The sequence below is a fragment of the Rhinatrema bivittatum genome, chromosome 12 (assembly GCF_901001135.1).
Source record: "Rhinatrema bivittatum chromosome 12, aRhiBiv1.1, whole genome shotgun sequence".
Lineage (NCBI taxonomy): Eukaryota > Metazoa > Chordata > Amphibia > Gymnophiona > Rhinatrematidae > Rhinatrema > Rhinatrema bivittatum.
The window spans coordinates 20,889,899-20,908,327 of record NC_042626.1 but is presented as its reverse complement, the minus strand read 5'-3'; the positions used below and the strand labels follow the sequence as shown (position 1 = coordinate 20,908,327).

General features: G+C 43.3%; 1 protein-coding gene across 1 annotated transcript in view; it reads right to left on the bottom strand.

Annotated features, from left to right (window-relative positions):
• ARHGEF12 (Rho guanine nucleotide exchange factor 12) overlaps window positions 1–18,429 on the bottom strand; it is a 163,791-nt gene that overhangs the window by 83,931 nt on the left and 61,431 nt on the right. The window contains 7 exon segments of the mRNA XM_029572270.1: window positions 6,422–6,520; window positions 6,906–7,016; window positions 7,613–7,705; window positions 12,980–13,051; window positions 13,439–13,573; window positions 13,879–13,998; window positions 18,102–18,179. Coding sequence (XP_029428130.1) covers window positions 6,422–6,520; window positions 6,906–7,016; window positions 7,613–7,705; window positions 12,980–13,051; window positions 13,439–13,573; window positions 13,879–13,998; window positions 18,102–18,179 — 708 coding nt within the window.

The window sequence follows — 18,429 nt, the reverse complement described above, 5'->3', positions numbered from 1 at the left end:
GCAGAAGCATCCAATTCCGGGAAAGCTGGAAGCTCCACAGTTTGATTAACATGAAAAGCCGATACCACTTTGGGAAGAAACGAGGGAACTGTGTATGAGTATGAGATCTGAGGGAACTGTGTATGAGTATGAGATCTAAAGGAATGGATCGCGGCAAGATAAAGCCTGCAACTCAGAGATTCTCCATGCAGAGCAAATAGCTACCAGGAAAACGACCTTCAAGGTCAAATCGAAGAAATCGAACCACAGCAGGATGAGAGGACAATGTGTAACCCTCAACTCTACCATGTAAACAAGCCAAAGCCGTTACCTGTACTCTGAGGAATTGAAAGCTAGGCCTTTGAATAAACCTTCTTGAAGCAAAGATAAAGCCTAAGACACCGAAGACCATAAGGCCTGTACACAGTTAGTTATACACCATGCTTCAAAGACCTTCCAGACTCTGATATACAACAACAAAGTAGACATCAGTCTAGCTTGTTGAACTTTGTCTCAAATGCCGCATCTCAAAAAGCCAGGCCGCTAGACAAAAGCTATCTGCCTAGTCTGAAAATATGGAGCCCTGCCGAAGAAGACGAGGAAGATGACTGAAGCATAATGGTCCATCCACTGCCATGTTGACCAGATCCGCAAACCATGTCCGACAAGGCCACTCCAGGGCTACCAACACCACTTCTCCTGGGTGTTTCTCTATCCGATGCAACACCTTATCTGTCAGAGGCCAAGGGGGAAATATGAAAAGAACCCACCAAGGCCAGGATATTATCAAAGTGTCGACCCCTTTGGCCCCGTATTCGACTGAAAATGTGAGATGCCTTTGCACTGAGATGTGTCACCATTAGATCCACATGGGGACAGCCCAACCTCTCTTGGATGAGCTGCACTGCTGCCTCGGACAGCTCCCAATCCCCTAGATCTAGCGTTGTGCGACTTAGAAAATCCACTTGGACGTTTTCGACCCCTGAGATATGAGATGCCGCTATCTTAATCAAGTGCTGCTCCACCCAAAGAATTAACTCCTGAGCCTCCTGGACCACAGCATGACTCTTGGTTCCTCCCTTCCAATTGATATATGCCATGGTATTCGCATTGTCTGACAAGACCTTCACCGAGAAGTTTAAACCAAAGGTTGAAAAACAAGCAACGTTAACCACACTGCTCTGGTCTCTAAGCAATTGACAGACCAAGAGGCTTCTTCCGCTGACCAATGCCCTGGGCCGATTGTCACTGGCATACTATCCCCCAACCAGAAAGACTGGCATTACTAGTAAGAATTACCCAATCCAGGACCTCCATAATCGACCCTACAGACTAGACTGGACGATTAAGCCACCAAGCCAGACTGTCCCATGACTATCGAGCGAGACGGTCATATGAAACTCCTCCGACAACAGATTCTACTATGCCAACAGAGCTCTCTGTAGCGGTCTCATATGCGCAAAAGCCCATGGCACCAACTCCAGCATTGAGGCCATTGAGCCAAGAACCTGCAAAAAATCCCAAGCTCTGGGATCCAGCAAAACCAACAGATGCAGGACTTGCGTCTGTAGCTTGCAGGCTCTCTCCTCCAAGAGGAACACCTTGCCCTTCAGCATGTCGAATCGAGACGGGATCAGCTGGCTCTTTGCAAAATTCACCACCCAGCCTAGAGATTCTAGGGTGGCGATTACCTTCTGCACTACCGCATGACAAGTGACTTCCGACTTTGCTCTGATGAGCCAATCGTCTAGATAAGAGTGTACCAGGAGCCCCTGGCGCCACAATGCCGCCGCCACCATTTCCTTGGTGAATGTGCGGGGGCACCGTGGCAGGCCAAAGGGGAGAGCCTGAAACTGAAAATGCTGACCCAGTACCATGAAACTAAGGAACCGCTGGTGATCCGGACGAATGGGGTATGTAGGTAGGCTTCTGTCAAATCCAAAGAAGCCAGGAACTCTTCCTTGTGCACTGCTGCGATTACAGACAGCAGAGTTTCCATCTGAAAACTTGGGACCTTTAGCACCACATTTACCCGTTTTAAATCCAGAATGGGGTGAAAAGAACCTTCTCTCTTTGGAACTATGAAGTAGATGGAATACTGACCTTTGCCTCGTTCGCTCTGCGGAACCGGAACCATTGCACCTAAGATCCTTAACCTGTCTAACGTCCCCCGGACTGCCTGATGCTTTTCCAACGACCCACGGGGGGGGGAGGGGGGGGCACTAGAAACAAGCCATGAATGGGCCGAGCAGCAAATTCTAATGCGTAACTGTCTCTTATTACACTGAAGACCCACTGATCCTGAGTCATCTCGATCCACTCCTCGTAAAATCATGCTAGACGACCCCCTATAAAAGAAACAGCAGAGTGGACCAGCCTCTCCTCATAGTGAGGATTTGGCTCCAGCGGCCCCACTATTGGAGGAAGCTCTGAATGGCCATCGACTGCCTCCAAGACTGACCTCGAGAAGAGAACTGCTGGAGGAGCCAAAATGGCTGCCGTTCCCACATCAGAGAAAATCTGAGGCCTGCTGTAGTCTGAACATTGTCGCATCACAGAAACCCTTGGGGGAGAGCCCAAATGACTGTTCCTGCATCTCATGGTCACCGAAGCCTCCAACAAACCATCTCCCCCCGAAATGCAGGCTGCACATAAACTAAAGCGGCTGAGCTGTGCCGATCCTGCACCACATGCGTGGCAAACAGAGCCACGAACAAATGCGCGAACAGGAGCAAGAAACGGAGCCTGCACACCCACTACAAACTGGGACCGGACGGGGAGCGCCACCCGCGAGTCAGCCTTACCTTTTTTTTTTTTAAACTTCTTTAAAACTCTGGTCAGCCTTTCCTCTGCAGAGAACACAGAGCTGTCCAGCTCAGGGTCAGCAAAAGGCAAAAAGAAAGAAGGAGAGACTGAAACCAGAAATTAAAAAAAAAAAGAAAGGCAAGCTGATGAAAGGGAAAAAAAAAAGGGGGGGGGGGAGAGAATTTATGAAGGGGAGGGATCTGGACCACCAGATTTACACCCCACGGACTAAAGGAGCAAGCATACAAAAAGGTCACAGACCTCCAGCTCATCCACCTCAACCAAACAGGAAAGGATCCACCAGGACCCAAACACCCCTGGGAGGAAAGGCTCACACCCAAAAAAGAAGAGTCACCAGACATCAGAACTGTAGGGTTTATGTGCCAGCCACCATCTGCTGGAGACAAAGAAATACTGAGGAACTGTAGGTGGCACCAGGGATTATGAAACTTTCTCTGTCTCCATCTGCTGGCAGGGATGCATATAGCCAGGAGTCTGGACTGAACCGGGTACGTACAGGCAAACAGAGTCAGAATAGTCATCTACAGAGATCAGGTAAAGAATGCAAGAGATGCCAAGAAAGCTCGAAGCCAGCACACTGCTTAGCATATCATCAGAGTTTGCTACAGGTCAGACAAGGTCAAAATGTTAGACTTCATGACAATCAGGTGAAAATCCTAAAATCCACAGGTGTTTAACTTATAAACAAATCTATTTTTTATTTTATTTTTATTTAATAAACTCAACTCAAGCCTCTTTACAAACCATTTGAATAAGGAGATATTTGAAAAGAGAATGATTTTTAGAGAACAAAAAAAAAAATTAGCACATACATTTAAAAATTTACCTTAAAGAAAAAGAAAAAAGGTGCTACCTGTGCACTTGTTACACTCCAGAAAAAAGCAGAAAGAGAAAAGAAGCAGGTAGCCCTAGCTATTGTAAAACAATATAAAATTCTCACCTGTTAGTACAGTAAATGAAGAAGCGTCTTAAATATGTACAGATAAGTGTACACACAGCAAGATCAAGCCGAAGAGGGTTTGGAACAATGTCCGAAAGTTTTTTTCCACTGTGAGGGTGATGGATGCCAGAAGAGCCTTTCCAGAGGAGGTGTAAAGACAGGGATGGTAACGGAATTCAAAATACAGTGAGAAACAGAGGGTCCCTGGAGTCAGGGGATAATAATGAAGCACTGGATAACCTACACAGTGCAGTAGTTCAGCTAATACCACAGTGCTATGACTGCTTTGTGCTTCCAGTAATCATGTGGGTAACCCACAGAGAGCCGTGATTTCAACTCTAACTAGCAAGTATTAGGGTAACCTGCATGGAGCAATAGTTACAGCCCTAGACAGCAGTGGTATTGCATGTTGTGTTAGCTTGTATACTGGTTTTGGGAGAAACCAAGTTGAAGCTGGCAGAGTCTGAATTGGCCTACTAGCAGAAATGGTGGAGGCATCACTCTGGCAGGTTTTGGGCATGCTTAGGCCAGTAGTGAGAAAAGGGTTGAGAGGATAGGTGAACGACTTTTTTGGGGGGGGGGGGGGGGGGGAGGGATTTTGTGCACACTTATGCTTAAATTTGATGAATCTACTAGTCTTGGGGGAATTCTGCGCTACTGTGGAAGGCAGAATTCTCCCTTTCCGCAGATTTCATCCCTTGCCTTGCAGAATCACAGATTTCCTTCCTCACACAGCATAGCAGACTTGGCTACACTGCCACCGAGACTGCTATGCTAGTATGCTCACCTGCTGGAAGAGGAAGCATCACTGAAGTGCACGACGGCATCGCAGCACGGGCGAGGTTCACGCGGGGAGCAGAGGTAGCGCAGCCCAGGTGAGGTTAGCAAGCTCTACTGTGCGAAGGCCACGACCATACAATTGGTGAGCGAGAGGAAGAGATGAAGGGAGGGAGAGCGAGCGAGGGGAAGGGAGAGCGTTTCTAGTGGGAGCTCGAAGTATGAGGAGAAGGTAGGTGAATGGGACAGGGGCAGAGGTCAAGGGGGATTCATATTTCCATTTGTTGTGGGCCAGAGGTCTGCTGTCTTTGACATGTGTACTCTGGCACTGGACAGCTGAGCACACTCTGACTTCCCCAGCAGAGGTTGCATTTAATCAAACATCTCCTGCTGCACGAGATCAGCCCCACAGCAGCTGGAGATGTTTGGTTACATGCAACTCCTGCTGCTGCATGTGAGGCTTGGAGCTAGCTTCCTGATTCAGTAGCAACGAAGGTCATTGTCTGCTCAGCTGTCCAGTGCCAAGCCGTGCCATGGGTTACTGCCCCTGGCCTAGAGCAGGTGGAGATGCGAATCCTCCTTTGATCTCTGCTTCTGTTCCTGCTTACCTCCTCTCACGTCACCCCCACTGTGATGGGAGAGAGAGAGAGAGGACCCAGGGGCTGCCAGTGGACCTCATCCCGGTGACGGCTGAAAAAGAGGCCCAGGCCCTGGTCCTGAGAGTGTATGTGTGAGCCCATTTGTTTCTCGTAAGCCGGTGTAGGTGGGTAGTTGTCTCCCTGGGAGTCTGTGTGTGTGTGTGGGGGGGGGGGGGGGGGGGGGAGAGAGTGTGAGTGTGTGAGAGAGTTGCACATGGGGAGACAGAACATGTGTGTGACAGATGGTATGTGAGAGAAAGCATGACTGATAATATTTTTTGCAAATTATTTTGACAAATAAATGTGCAGAATTTACAAAATGTGTGTGCAGAATTTTAAATTATTTGGAGCAGAATTCCCCCAAGAGTAATCTATTGGATGGATTGGATGGACTATTTTGTCTGCTATTGTTTACTATGTACTACAGAAGTATTTGGGCTGTCTAAAGGAAGATTTCCATCAGTGACCAGATGTGGTCAGTGGTGTGACATGCCCTCCCCTGCTGTACCATATATTGGGAAGTGCACATGCACTGAAGGCCAACTTATTTTTGGACTGGCAGTAAATCTCAGCTTGAGGTTAGGGTAATAGAGGGCTCTCTGTGTTGTTCTTAGCACAAACTAAATGGGGTTAATTCTAAGAAGTTAAGGCTAAAACTGGTCAAATTAGAATTTAAACTGGAATTCATAACAAGGTAGCAAATGTGAGCTTACAATATGAAGTAATCAGATAAAGTATATGTTTTACAACATAACTGAAAATGGATGGAAAGGACTGGCCACAGCACTGACACAGGAGCTTAATAGAGTTCAAGTCTCCTGTCTGATGGAGTCAGTAGGAGCCAGACATGCTGTGGATCTAATGTGCCCAATCTTCAGAAAGGAAGAAAAATGGCTGCTGTTTCTACCAGCCAAAGTTACTGTTGTTGGATTGAACCTTATACTCCCCCCTACTCCTCCCTACAATTTCTCATGTTATTGTTCTATGTAAATCCTGTTGCGATATTGTGTTCAAATGTAAACCGATGGGATGTTCCTAACGACAGTCTGTTTATAAAAAATACTAAATAAATAAAGTAGTAGCACTAAGTCTTGGAGGAGACCTCTCGCCAGCGCTCCTGGTCATGAGGGTCATGTGTGTCATATCAGGGGTATGTAAAATAAATAGATAAAAGGTAGAGAGAGCAAAAAAGAAAGGGATTAAGTGAAAGCCATTAGTCTGCCTCTTACCCTAGTGGGGGATTTCACACACAGGAACCTACCGCTGCTCGGTCAAGGAAGAGCTGATTGAATTCTAGAAAAACTCGACGGGTCTCCTTTGGGTTGGTCTGTTTGTACAAGTCTGTGTAAAGATAGCAGAGCTGAAAAGACAAAGAGCAACAGTGTGACATTAAACCAGGTGTCTTAACTTCCTGCATAGGGAAAGGTCAGAAAGATGTGTTGACTGATCTTGGGGGTTCATTGACGCAGTTAATTCAGGACAGATTCTTAGAGAGGTTTGCTTCTTTAGGAGTTAATGAATGGATTTACATCAGTGACGTTTAAACTACAATGGAATTAAAACGCTTTTTGTTTGATGGCTCAAGAAGCACAGAACAGGTAACCTGCAACTCTTCCGCCATCTGAGGAAGTATCTCAGTGTCCTGAAGTGCCGAGGACAGGTGAGACTTCATGACTACTCTCCAGACAGGCAAAAGATGACAGTGCAAACATTCTGCTTTCTGAACATGCAGAGGGAGCTCTTACCAGTGTTGTTGGGTCAAACTGTGAGACTACATGATGTAAAAATACTGCCAAATGAGCTGGGCGTGATTTCAGTAGTTCGATGCTTTGGAAGCAGTTGCATTGCCCATTAATCTGTACACAAAAAAGTTGCATTTTTTTTTACAAGTTATTTTTAATTATTTTACTTTTTTTTTTCTTTTTACAAGCAAATAACATAGTAAATACTTTTCCTCACTGATATCCAAGAGGTATGACAATGTGCGAGTATAAAGCAATGCATCCTTAAATCCACCACAGTACAGACAAAAAGTGAGGCAGAGGTTTGTTCTGAAGGCTAATTAGGTTCTTTCTACGAAGAAATTCGGTCAGATATCAGACTATACAACTAGTGGTGGAATTATTTATGATTCCAGAATTAATAGCCCTGTTCTTGCAAAAACTGGCCCGGGATCAAGGCCGACTTCCCTTCTGTGACTGAAAACTGCATCCCCTCTTCCCCTATGACTTTCTCTTTGCTCCCTCTCACTGGGCCTTCCCATAATCCCTCAGTTTACAGCCCTAGTTATGAAATGCAGTACTCACACTATGGCCTCCTACAAGCAGCAGGAAAACTCAAATTCAGGGCTATAAGTACTGAATGCTGAGCTTGCCCAGAATTGGAAAGCAGATGATCCTAACAATGCTAAAGCACACAGAGAGGAGGCATTTGAAGCATGTGGTTTGCCTACCTGTTCTTGCTCAGCATCAAAGTCGTCATCTTCTGCTCCAATAATGTGATTTCCCAAACGAACAGATGAGCTTCCGATACCAAACTGTGAGTCCTGAAGAAAGAAATACTGAGATAAAAAATGCCCCTTGCTGCTAAAGTTGCAACTACAGATGATGTGGGTAGGAGTAGCCTAATGGTTACAGTAGCAGGCTAAGAGCCAGAGAAGCCAGTGTTCAAATTCTGCTAACAGTCCTTGTGACCTTGGACAAGTCACTTCACTCTCCATTACCTCAGATGCAAATAGATTGTAAACCTTCTGGAGACAGGAAAATACCTACTGTACCTGAAATTACTTCTATTCCTGGGCCAAGAAAATCTAGTCTCTTTAGAACTGCTAGAAACTAATGATTAGGAACTCCTAGGAAATAAGCTCACCTATTTGAACAAAACATCAGAATTTAGTATTCAAAAGATTCTACAAACAATGGAATCTGCTACATCTAATTTGTATCCTATTCATCCTAAATTCATTAAATTGCTTGAACTATGTCTTGCTTCATCAACTATGCATTAGAGCAAAGTACATTCCTATAATTTTGAAAGCAGCTGTCATTTGACTAAGTTAAGAAAGGCAACCTTGAAACTTTTAAGTCTGATAAATATAGACCAACCTCAAACCTCTCGTTTATATCAAAAGTATTGTTAAAAAAAAAAAAAAAAAAAAAAAAAAAAGTGGTCTGATTTTGTGAAGGGGTATATGAAAAATCCAAATGAGGCAGTGTTAAAATACAAGGCAAGGCATAAGAGCAAACATCATGACGACGGCGATTACAATACTGATGACTCAGTTCAATCTTTTTCTTTGGACACATCTTCGTCTATGGACTCTTTAGAATGTCCTATCCATGATGCATCTCTGTTGTTGCCTTCAACACCTTTTCCAGATATTCCCAGGAGTGTTATACCAACTGAAGACAACACATACTCTTCCCTTCATAAAGAAAATGGCAAAGACAACTTCGCAATCAAGGAAAACAAACCGGTACCAGCAGATTCTGGTATCCTCTGGTTCATTCAGCCACAAAAGACTCGTTAAACGATCCCAATGCTAGATGCGTTCCTCAAGGTTCAAGACAATAGGTGGAACACACCTCACACTGTAACACCTGCCCCTAAAAATCTATTTGTAAGGTATGCGATCAAACAATGTTGTGGTCACATTAAACCACAAATGCCTCACAAAATTTTGATTGTAGAATCCGCAATGAAGTGTTCAAAAAAAAAAAAAAATCAAGGCTTTATTCTAGCACAACCCCAGTAAAGACCAGAGGATTCTAGACAACACTAGTAAGAAGGTTTTTTCTGCATCAACCTTACAGGCCAGAATACAAGCCCATCAAATACAAATAATTCAGTTTGTATGATTCTCTAAATAGTGTTTGCAATTTCCAAACTTGCATCCCTGATGAAAAGGAGGAATTTGTTTTTTTCCTAAGACATTTAGATGAGACTATGAAATACCTTAAGAGATCAGCATATGACGTTTTTGACGTTGCTTCGAGAACATCAGCTGTGGCTATAGATGCCAGAAGACTAGCTTGGCTTAAGAGCACCTAGTGCTAGGGAAGACATACACAAAAAGTTGACAGATATGCCTTGCAAAGGCAAAAATGTATTTGGTGAGAAGGTGGAAGAAGCGGTAGAACTAAAGCAGCAAAATGCGACCTTGCAGTCTACTTAATGTTTGGGTACTTGCAACCTGGATTGGCCACTGTTGGAAACAGGATGCTGGGTTTGATGGACCCTCGGTTTGACCCAGTATGTCAACTTATGTCTTCATCATTGTCAAGACAACAGCAAGGTAGAAATGCTGGCTACTTACTCTTATAAACGTCCATTCTACACAAATTCTTACAGAGGCCATTAGAATGAGTACAATTATCTGAGAAAACAACCACAACCATACAATTCCTTCATACAATAGAGAGGACAACCGCAAAGGAATCAAAGATCTCGCTTAACTAACCATAGGAACAACAAGCAAAATCTGTCATAAGAACATGCCATACTGGGTCAGACCAAGGGTCCATCAAGCCCAGCATCCTGTTTCCAACAGTCATTTCAACAACCCTCCCAATCCAGTATTTGATAGTCCATCAAAGCAGAGGAATGCTCATATCATTCCCACTGGAGGAAGGCTAAAAACTCTTAAAGAATTGGAAGAAAACAACAACATCAGATCGTTGGGTGCTATCAATAATCCAGAATGGCTACCACCTGAATTTGAGAAAACTCAAGAAATCGGTATTGCAAAACCGTCCCAACATCCCAGATGAAGTAAACCAGTCTACAGATCGAGATTACCACTCTTTTGCAATCAAGAGCCATCACGCAAATTCCAACCTCCCAAAGGAAGACTGGGTTTTACTCAAAGTTCTTCCTAATTCCAAAGAAAACAGGAGGCTTACTTCCAATACTGGTTCCCCAAGGACAAGCAGGATGGTAGTCCTCACACATGGGTGACATCATTGGATGCAGCCCGGCACAGGAAACTTTGACAGACACACGGAGTACGCCCAGCATGCCGCTAACTCTGCGTCCACGCAGTGTCCCTCTTCAGCTGCTTCTTTTCCGCTGAGCTGTCACCTCGCAGTTTCGGAGCTCGCGCTTCTTTTGGCTAGTTTAAGTGCTTCTTTTGTTTCCATGCGTTGCGTGGGGCCCCTCGCCCATTTCGGGCTCCCATCGGTAAGTGCTTCATGCTTTCGCGGTCGATCCCTATTTGCTTACTCTCCCGTATCCGCCAGCCATCGACTGCACGCCACACTCTTTTTCATGGCATCAACCGGCTTGCGCTGGTGCTCCCAGTGCCCCCGGACTATGTCCATCACAGATCTCCACGAGGTCTGTGTCCTTTGCCTGGGGGCTTCCCATGATGTCCACGTCTGTGACCTCTGTGCCCAGATGACCCCAAAGGGTAGTCAGGCCCGCCTTGATAAAATGGAAAAACTTTTCGGGTCCAAGCATTCAGAGCTGTCTTCGGCATCGGGGACTTCCACCCCACTTGGAAAGGAACCCCCTATGATACCATAAACCTTTCTCAAATAATTAATATACTAAGCATCCAGGAAATCCTCAGCTCAAGAGGGCATATTCCAGCAAATGGAAGTTTTTCTGTGAATGGTGTTCTTCAGATCAAATACAGCCTCAATCTTGTACTTCAGAATAACTTCTGCAATATTTACATCACCTGTCTACCCAGAACTTAAACTCCACAATCAGAGTTCATCTGAGTGCAATTTAGTCTTATCATACCTCTGTTTTATCAAAACCAATCTCTCAAAATCCATTGATCCAGTGTTTTAAAGCCACCTTTGCATCCTCCAATGCCCTCCTGGGACCTCTCCTTTGTATCTGATCCATTTGAACCTCTTGCATCAATCCCAATGCAACTCCTACCCTGGAAATTAGTTTTTCTAATAGCAATCATTATGGCTTGGAGGATAAGCGAACTGCAAGCGCTGGTTATCCACGCTCCTTACACCATTCTCCACAAGAGAGTCTCCTTAAGAACAAATCCAAAATTTTTGCCAAAAGTTTCTTCAGATTTTCATATCAACTTATAGAGCTTCCAATGTTTTATCCAAAATCGCACTGCAGAAAGGCTCAAAGGTATCATAACTTTATTGCAGGAGAGCTCTTCTCTTATTTAAAAGTGACACAACCTTATAGAAAGTTAATTCAATTGTGCCTTTCTCTGAACACAAATGAGGAGAGAAGGTCTCCAAGCAAACAATGCATAACTTTATGTTCCGCTTCTGAAAAACAAGAACTCCCTGAAGATTTTAAATCTCACCAAATGAGGGCTATAGCCATCTCAACTGCTTTCCATAAACACAGAAGCTGATCAGAGATCTTGAATGCTCCAACATGGTCAAGCGCAGATACTTTTATCATGCATTATTACCTCGATCGCTATCTTACTCTAAGCACCAAATCTGGAAAATCATTCTGCAACCCAGTCTCACTAAATAGATCCAATGCATCCTCATAGAGGGGAAGTATAAATCAGAAGACAAAATGATACTTCCACATCCACAGCTTGCGAGTCCCACTTGTCTGGTTCTTTGCTTGCTTGTCCACGAAGAAAACAAAGTTTCTTACCTTAACAGGTGTTCTCCATGGACAGCAACGCAAACAGCCACACAATCCCTTCCACTTCCCCAGAATGCAGAAGTGCAAAAAAAAAAAAAAAGAAGAGGACTGAATATAATACATTTTTCATCTCAAGTTATTTGACTAAGCTGAGGACTCAGCAAGATGACCACTGATGGGAACGCCTGCACATGCTCAGATGACAGAGAACTTTCTGAGCCACATATGGAAAGCATGCCCGAATTCATCGCTGATGGCTGATGTCACCCACTTGTGTAGCTGTTTGCGTTGCTTTTCATGGAGAACACCTGTTAAGGTAAGAAACTATTACATTTTATATATATATATATAAAACAATGAACATCTATACATAAGGCTCCACAAAATAGAATACAAAATCAACCCATAAATAGAAAAATCAGGAGTCTTAGATAACGAATCCTTAATATTAGGAAAAGCAGGAGAAAGTTGTTCAACTCACTTAATTAGGCAACAAAACTATCCAGCTGGTGAGTATATCATTTACATTGTATGATTTATCTCACAAATCAGGTGCTTAATAATAGAACAAGTCAATATGAAAAAATGTTCCTTCCTATAATAAAAGTATTAATTTATCCAGGTTATACAATAGATAAATTAACAAGAGCTTATTATTCAAAAACATTGAGCACCAAATATAGTTAAGCATCTATATTAAAGTATAGCTGCCTACAAAATTTCTTTGACTATAGGCACATTAACTTAGGGTATCCCTATATCTGACCTAACGCTAGATGCCCAACACTAAGCACATAAATTTGGTCCTAAAATGTTCCTAAAAGGTGATCCCTGCCACTCATACAACAGTGCTGAAGACAAGCCTTGGAGGAGACCTTCCTCCAACTCTAAAGATTGGCAAGAGCTGTCTAGGGTGGGGGGTATTACAAATATGAATTAAAAAAATATCCTGGTGCTGTATGATTGTTAAAAAAAACAAACAGTAAAACATTCTGTAGGGCCTTCTGCTTGGACTGTCAGTTGTAAGATAGTTTTCTTACATTATCTGTCAGCTCCTTTTGCAGAATCCCCTTTAGAGGATGAGTGCATGACTTCTGCCTGTGTGGTATGAATTCATTTTCAGGAAGGAATGATTTGGTATATGTGTGGATATTGGCAGGAGGGGAAATGTTCCCCACAGTAAAGGAGAAAGATGCCTCTGGCAAATTGATAGTTTGCTGAAGTTTATACTCACTGTATCCTGAAGTTCACTTTTTTCTGGACTTTCATCCAAGTGACTCCTTTCCTTCAGGCCACCCTGTGGACTCTGAAAAAGAAATCTCTCTATAAGCTAGGTCAGCAAAAGAGAGTTCGACAATCCGAGAAAGCTAAAATGTGGGTTTCAATGCAAAACTAAGTAAAGGTAGAAAATAGGGATACAGTTACAAAATATAAACCTGAGGCTGAGGCAAGGAGAGTATCTAGATATATCATTCTAAACCAGCTCACCCATCTCCTTTTCATTAAACTCCAATTACTGGTAGCCTGAGGGAGAACACGTGTGGTACTCGGGGGAATCAAAGAGGGTGTAAAGCATCGTTACCGTTTCAGCTAATGGTGAACATCCACTTTCAGATGAAAAAGCTGAAAAATGTTAACTACCAGTGAACTTTCAACAAGCAAAGCTAAAAGTTTAGTGCCATTCAATACTAACATCAGTTATATCACTGTCTGGTCGGGATATGTCTCCGCTGCTGAAGTCAATCTTTCCTAGCCCATCTCCACTCTCTGCCTCAAGTTCACTGATCTGCAGCATCTCCGATGGAGATTTCAGGAGCAAAACATCATCCTGAAAAGACAAAAACCTCAGCTAAAACTACATGGGACACTGCAAGAAAATGAATAAATAATGGTCAGGATACCTGTTCCAAGACAGAGCTCAACTCTAACCATATCACTTCTACAACAGGCTATAGTAGTCTTTAAGATCTCTCTATTCACTAGAACTGTAGGACAGCATATAAGACTAACTCAAGAGCAGCCAAAAAATGATGTGCACTCAAGCTGCAGTATGAAAACTGTCCTGCACGGCCTGTGCTCTGACAAGTCCCTGCATCCTGTATTCCTACATTTCCCACAGGTCAGAGCTGATACCTGTGTCGAGCCTGTGGCTTTGGAGAGCTGCACTTGGAGCTGGGGGATGTGTTTCTTTGCTTCTTGAATTTCCTTAGAGAGTCGCGTGGAGGGAGCTCGATAGTACTCTTCCTGCAAGGACTGAAAAAAGCACAACAGTAAACAAATGCACAAATGCTGCCATTGCAGAAAGACTAAATGAATTCTTTACTTCCGTGTTTACTAATGAGGATGTTGGGGAGATACCAGTTCCGGAGATGGTTTTCAGGGGTGATGAGTCAGACAAACTGAATGAAATCACTGTGAACCTGGAAGATGTAGTAGGCCAGATTTGCTACTCTTTAGTTTGTCAATCACCTGGACCGGATGGTATGCATCCTAGAGTACTGAAGGAACTCAAAAATTAAATTTCTGATCTACTAGTTCAAATTTGTAACCTATCATTAAAATCATCCATTGTACCTGAAGATTGGAGGGTGGCCAATGTAACCCCAATATTTAAAAAAGGCTCCAGGGGAGAACCGGGTAACCATAGACCAGTGAGCCCGACTTCAGTGCCGGGAAAAATATATATAAATGATCTGGAAAGGAAATTGACGAGTAAGGTTATCAAATTTGCGGATGATACAAAATTGTTCAGAGTAGTTAAATCACAAGCGGATTGTGATACATTACAGGAGGACCTTGCAAGACTGGAAGATTGGGCATCCAAATGGAAGATGAAATTTAATGTAGACAAGTGCAAGATGTTGCATATAGGGAAAAATAACCCTTGCTGTAGTTACACGATGTTAGGTTCCATATTAGGAGCTACCACCCAGGAAAAAGATCTAGGCATCATAGTGGATAATACTTTAAAATCGTCGGCTCAGTCTGCTGCAGCAGTGAAAAAAGCAAACAGAATGTTAGGAATTATTAGGAAGGGAATGGTTAATAAAACGGAAATTGTCATAATGCCTCTATATCGCTCCATGGTGAGACGACACCTTGAATTCTGTATACAATTCTGGTCGCCGCATCTCAAAAAAGATATAGTTGCAATGGAGAAGGTACAGAGAAGGGCAACCAAAATGATAAAGGGGCTGGAACAGCTCCCCTATGAGGAAAGGCTGAAGAGGTTAGGGCTGTTCAAGCTTGGAGAAGAGATGGCTGAGGGGGGATATGATAGAGGTCTTTAAGATCATGAGAGGTCTTGAACGAACAGATGTGACTCGGTTATTTACACTTTCGAATAATAGAAGTACTAGGGGGCATTCCATGAAGTTAGCAAGTAGCACATTTAAGACTAATCGGAGAAAATTCTTTTTCACTCAACGCACAATAAAGCTCTGGAATTTGTTGCCAGAGGATGTGGTTAGTGCAGTTAGTGTAGCTGGGTTCAAAAAAGGTTTGGATAAGTTCTTGGAGGAGAAATCCATTAACGGCTATTATTCAAGTTTACTTAGGCACCTTACTTAGGGAATAGCCACTGCTATTAATTGCATCAGTAGCATGGGATCTTCTTAGTGTTTGGGTAATTGCCATGTTCTTGTGGCCTGGTTTGGCTTCTGTTGGAAATAGGATGCTGGACTTGATGGATCCTTGGTCTGACCCAGCATGGCAATTTCTTATGTTCTTATGAAAAGCAGAAGGCCAGCAAATAAAGTTTCTCAGGGAATCTGCCCCCAAATTTGAAAATCCACTCAATGTACACACCACACCGCAGGTACGTTTGTACCAGTAAATTTCGCACCTGTAAGACAGGAGGTGCAAAGTATGTGCTGTAAAGTACAAAAGAGAACATAAGAAAATAAGAAATTGCCATGCTGGGTCAGACCAAGGGTCCATCAAGCCCAGCATCCTGTTTCCAACAGAGGCCAAACCAGGCCACAAGAACCTGGCAATTACCCAAACACAAAGAAGATCCCATGCTACTGATGCAATTAATAGCAGTGGCTATTTCCTAAGTAAACTTGTTTAATAGCAGTTAATGGACTTCTCCTCCAAGAACGTATCCAAACCTTTTTTGAACCCAGCTACACTAACTGCACTAACCACATCCTCTGGCAACAAATTCCAGAGCTTTGTGCATTGAGTGAAAAAGAATTTCTCCGATTAGTCTTAAATGTGCTACTCGCTAACTTCATGGAATTCCCCCTAGTACTTCTATTATTCGAAAGTGAAAATAACCGAGACATATCTACTCGTTCAAGACCTCTCATGATCTTAAAGACCTCTATCATATCCCCCCCTCAGCTGTCTCAATCTCCGCACATTATTTTCAAATACTCCACTGAACTCCACCCCTTTTTTCATCAAGTAAAATTATGTTCATTCTACCTCTACCTGCATATTCAGGGTCCCCCAGGGGGAGAGTTATTTACAAAATGAATTTTTACATGGATAAAATACTCATGTTTGTGTTTACCCACCTTAAACCTTTTGAATATTGTCCCCTGAATTAATGCTGGGGGGGTGTCAGCTGTAGAATACAATGGGGGCCGATGCAATACAGTGCGCTCGCTGAGCGCACTGTTTAACCCACAGTTGGACGCGGGTTGAATAGGCGCTACCTAATCCCCTTATGCAAAACTAATAGCGCTCATCACATGCAAATACATGTTGATGAGGCTATTAGCAATCATCCGCAATGCAAAAAAAAAAAAAAAAAAAATTGTGCATCTAAGACGCACATTTTTACGCTCAAAAATTAAATCCTGCCTAGAGCAGGCGTTAAGGGCTGAGCACTCTCAAAAGTTGTACAGAAAAGCAGAAATAATTCTTTTTCTGTCATCCTCCTTCTTAATATTGTTGCAATATTAAGTAGGAGGAACAAAATCTTAACACAAATTAAAAAAAAAAAAAAAGTTTTAAAAAAGTGCCGGAGGTCTGGTTCAGGAAATGGATGCTCAGTTAACAAGCGTCCGTTTCCTGGCTGTGCGCCGATTAGGAAAAACGGACGCCGATAAATTCAATGTCTATTTTCGTAAGCGGTGGATGGCCGACCGCACGGGGGCTCCCGTTGTCAAGGAGGTGCTAGGGGCGTGCAAGCAACCCCTAATTTAAATACTGCATGGTGCCCCCAGGAAGGGCGCCTGGGGGCACGCTAGGAAAGCAGGCGCTGAATGTTCAACGCATTTTCATTGCATCAGCCCTAATGTGTGGTGGTTGTGGTGGCTCAGAACCATATTCAAGCTGTCTGCATCGGGACAAAGCCTGCATGAACTTTGCACCAATTTTCAAAGCAAAACGTACACACATACGTTCATTCTGAGACTTTCCGCAGATGCAAAAAAGTAGCCATGAACGTGGATCCCTGCTGGTTTTTCAGAGAAATTAAGCTGCGTAGATTTGAAAACATGATGCGCCCTCCCGTGGGAATGTCTCTTCAGTGCCACTAAAAGATCTGCACATTATGGAACCCTCCTGTGCTCTTAGCTGGACACGTTAATCACTATTTACCCATATAAAACATTGTCCTCGTGCTCAGGGCCAACGTCCAGCTTTACTTTCATATGTTTTATGTTTTAAGTGTATCAGTATGAATGTAATGATTGTAATCCATCCTGTTGTACATGATAGATGGAAGAGGAAAAAAAATATAAAATTTTAAAATAAAATACATTTTTGTACTGTATGGCCATACGATCATTGGAATTTCTTCAATCCAGAGAATGTTTATTAAAAAAAAAAAAAAAAAAAAGAGCATTTTAAATTAAGGGCCCCAAATAACAATTTTGGAAAGGGCCTCCACAGCACGGAGAGATCCAGGAGTGGGCCCGCCCCAATCACAAGGGCAACTTGGGCTGAAAAGGGAAGTAAAAGGTCACACAGAGTGGAGCAATTTTTAGTGTTGATTGATTTTTGGTCTTCTTGCCAGCCCTTGCTCTCCGCCTCCCCTCCAATCTTTCCTTTTCGGTATGCTCTAAGCAGAGAGCAGTCTCAAGTTACACTTAGGCCATGGCTCAGCGCTGCAGCACTGGCAAGCACCAAATTTTCGATACCCAGATGTCCTCTCCCCTGTGATTTCTCCACCTCTGTACATATGTGATTCATATTTTCAAGGTCTCAATAATCACAATAAAATACTTTTCAACAGGAGCATCCATTAAATAAATTTCCAGGAAGCAAAGAATCAACTTCTTGCTTTGGTTTTGTAAGTACTGCTCTGGGTTTGGAGCAGAATAACACAACATTTTCCAAGCCTGTTATTAAGAAAAAGATACAGCACGTGTGTTGTCAAGTATCCAGCTATCGCACCTCACCTGCAGCTGTTCTTGCTCCCTCTGCAGCATCTTTCTCAGGATCTCCACTTTTTGGTTGTGAACAATATTATTCTCTTCCTGCAAAACAGGACTAAGCATGAGAAACAAACCATTCATCCCCACAAATCTTCAGCTTAAATAAGAACATGTCATACTGGGTCAGACCAAGGGTCCATCAAGCCCAGCATCCTGTTTCCAACAGAGGCCAATCCAGGCCATAAGAACCTGGCAAGTTCCCAAACACTAAGTCTATCCCATGTTACTGTTGCTAGTAATAGCAGTGGCTATTTTCTACGTCAACTTAATTAATAGCAGGTAATGGACTTCT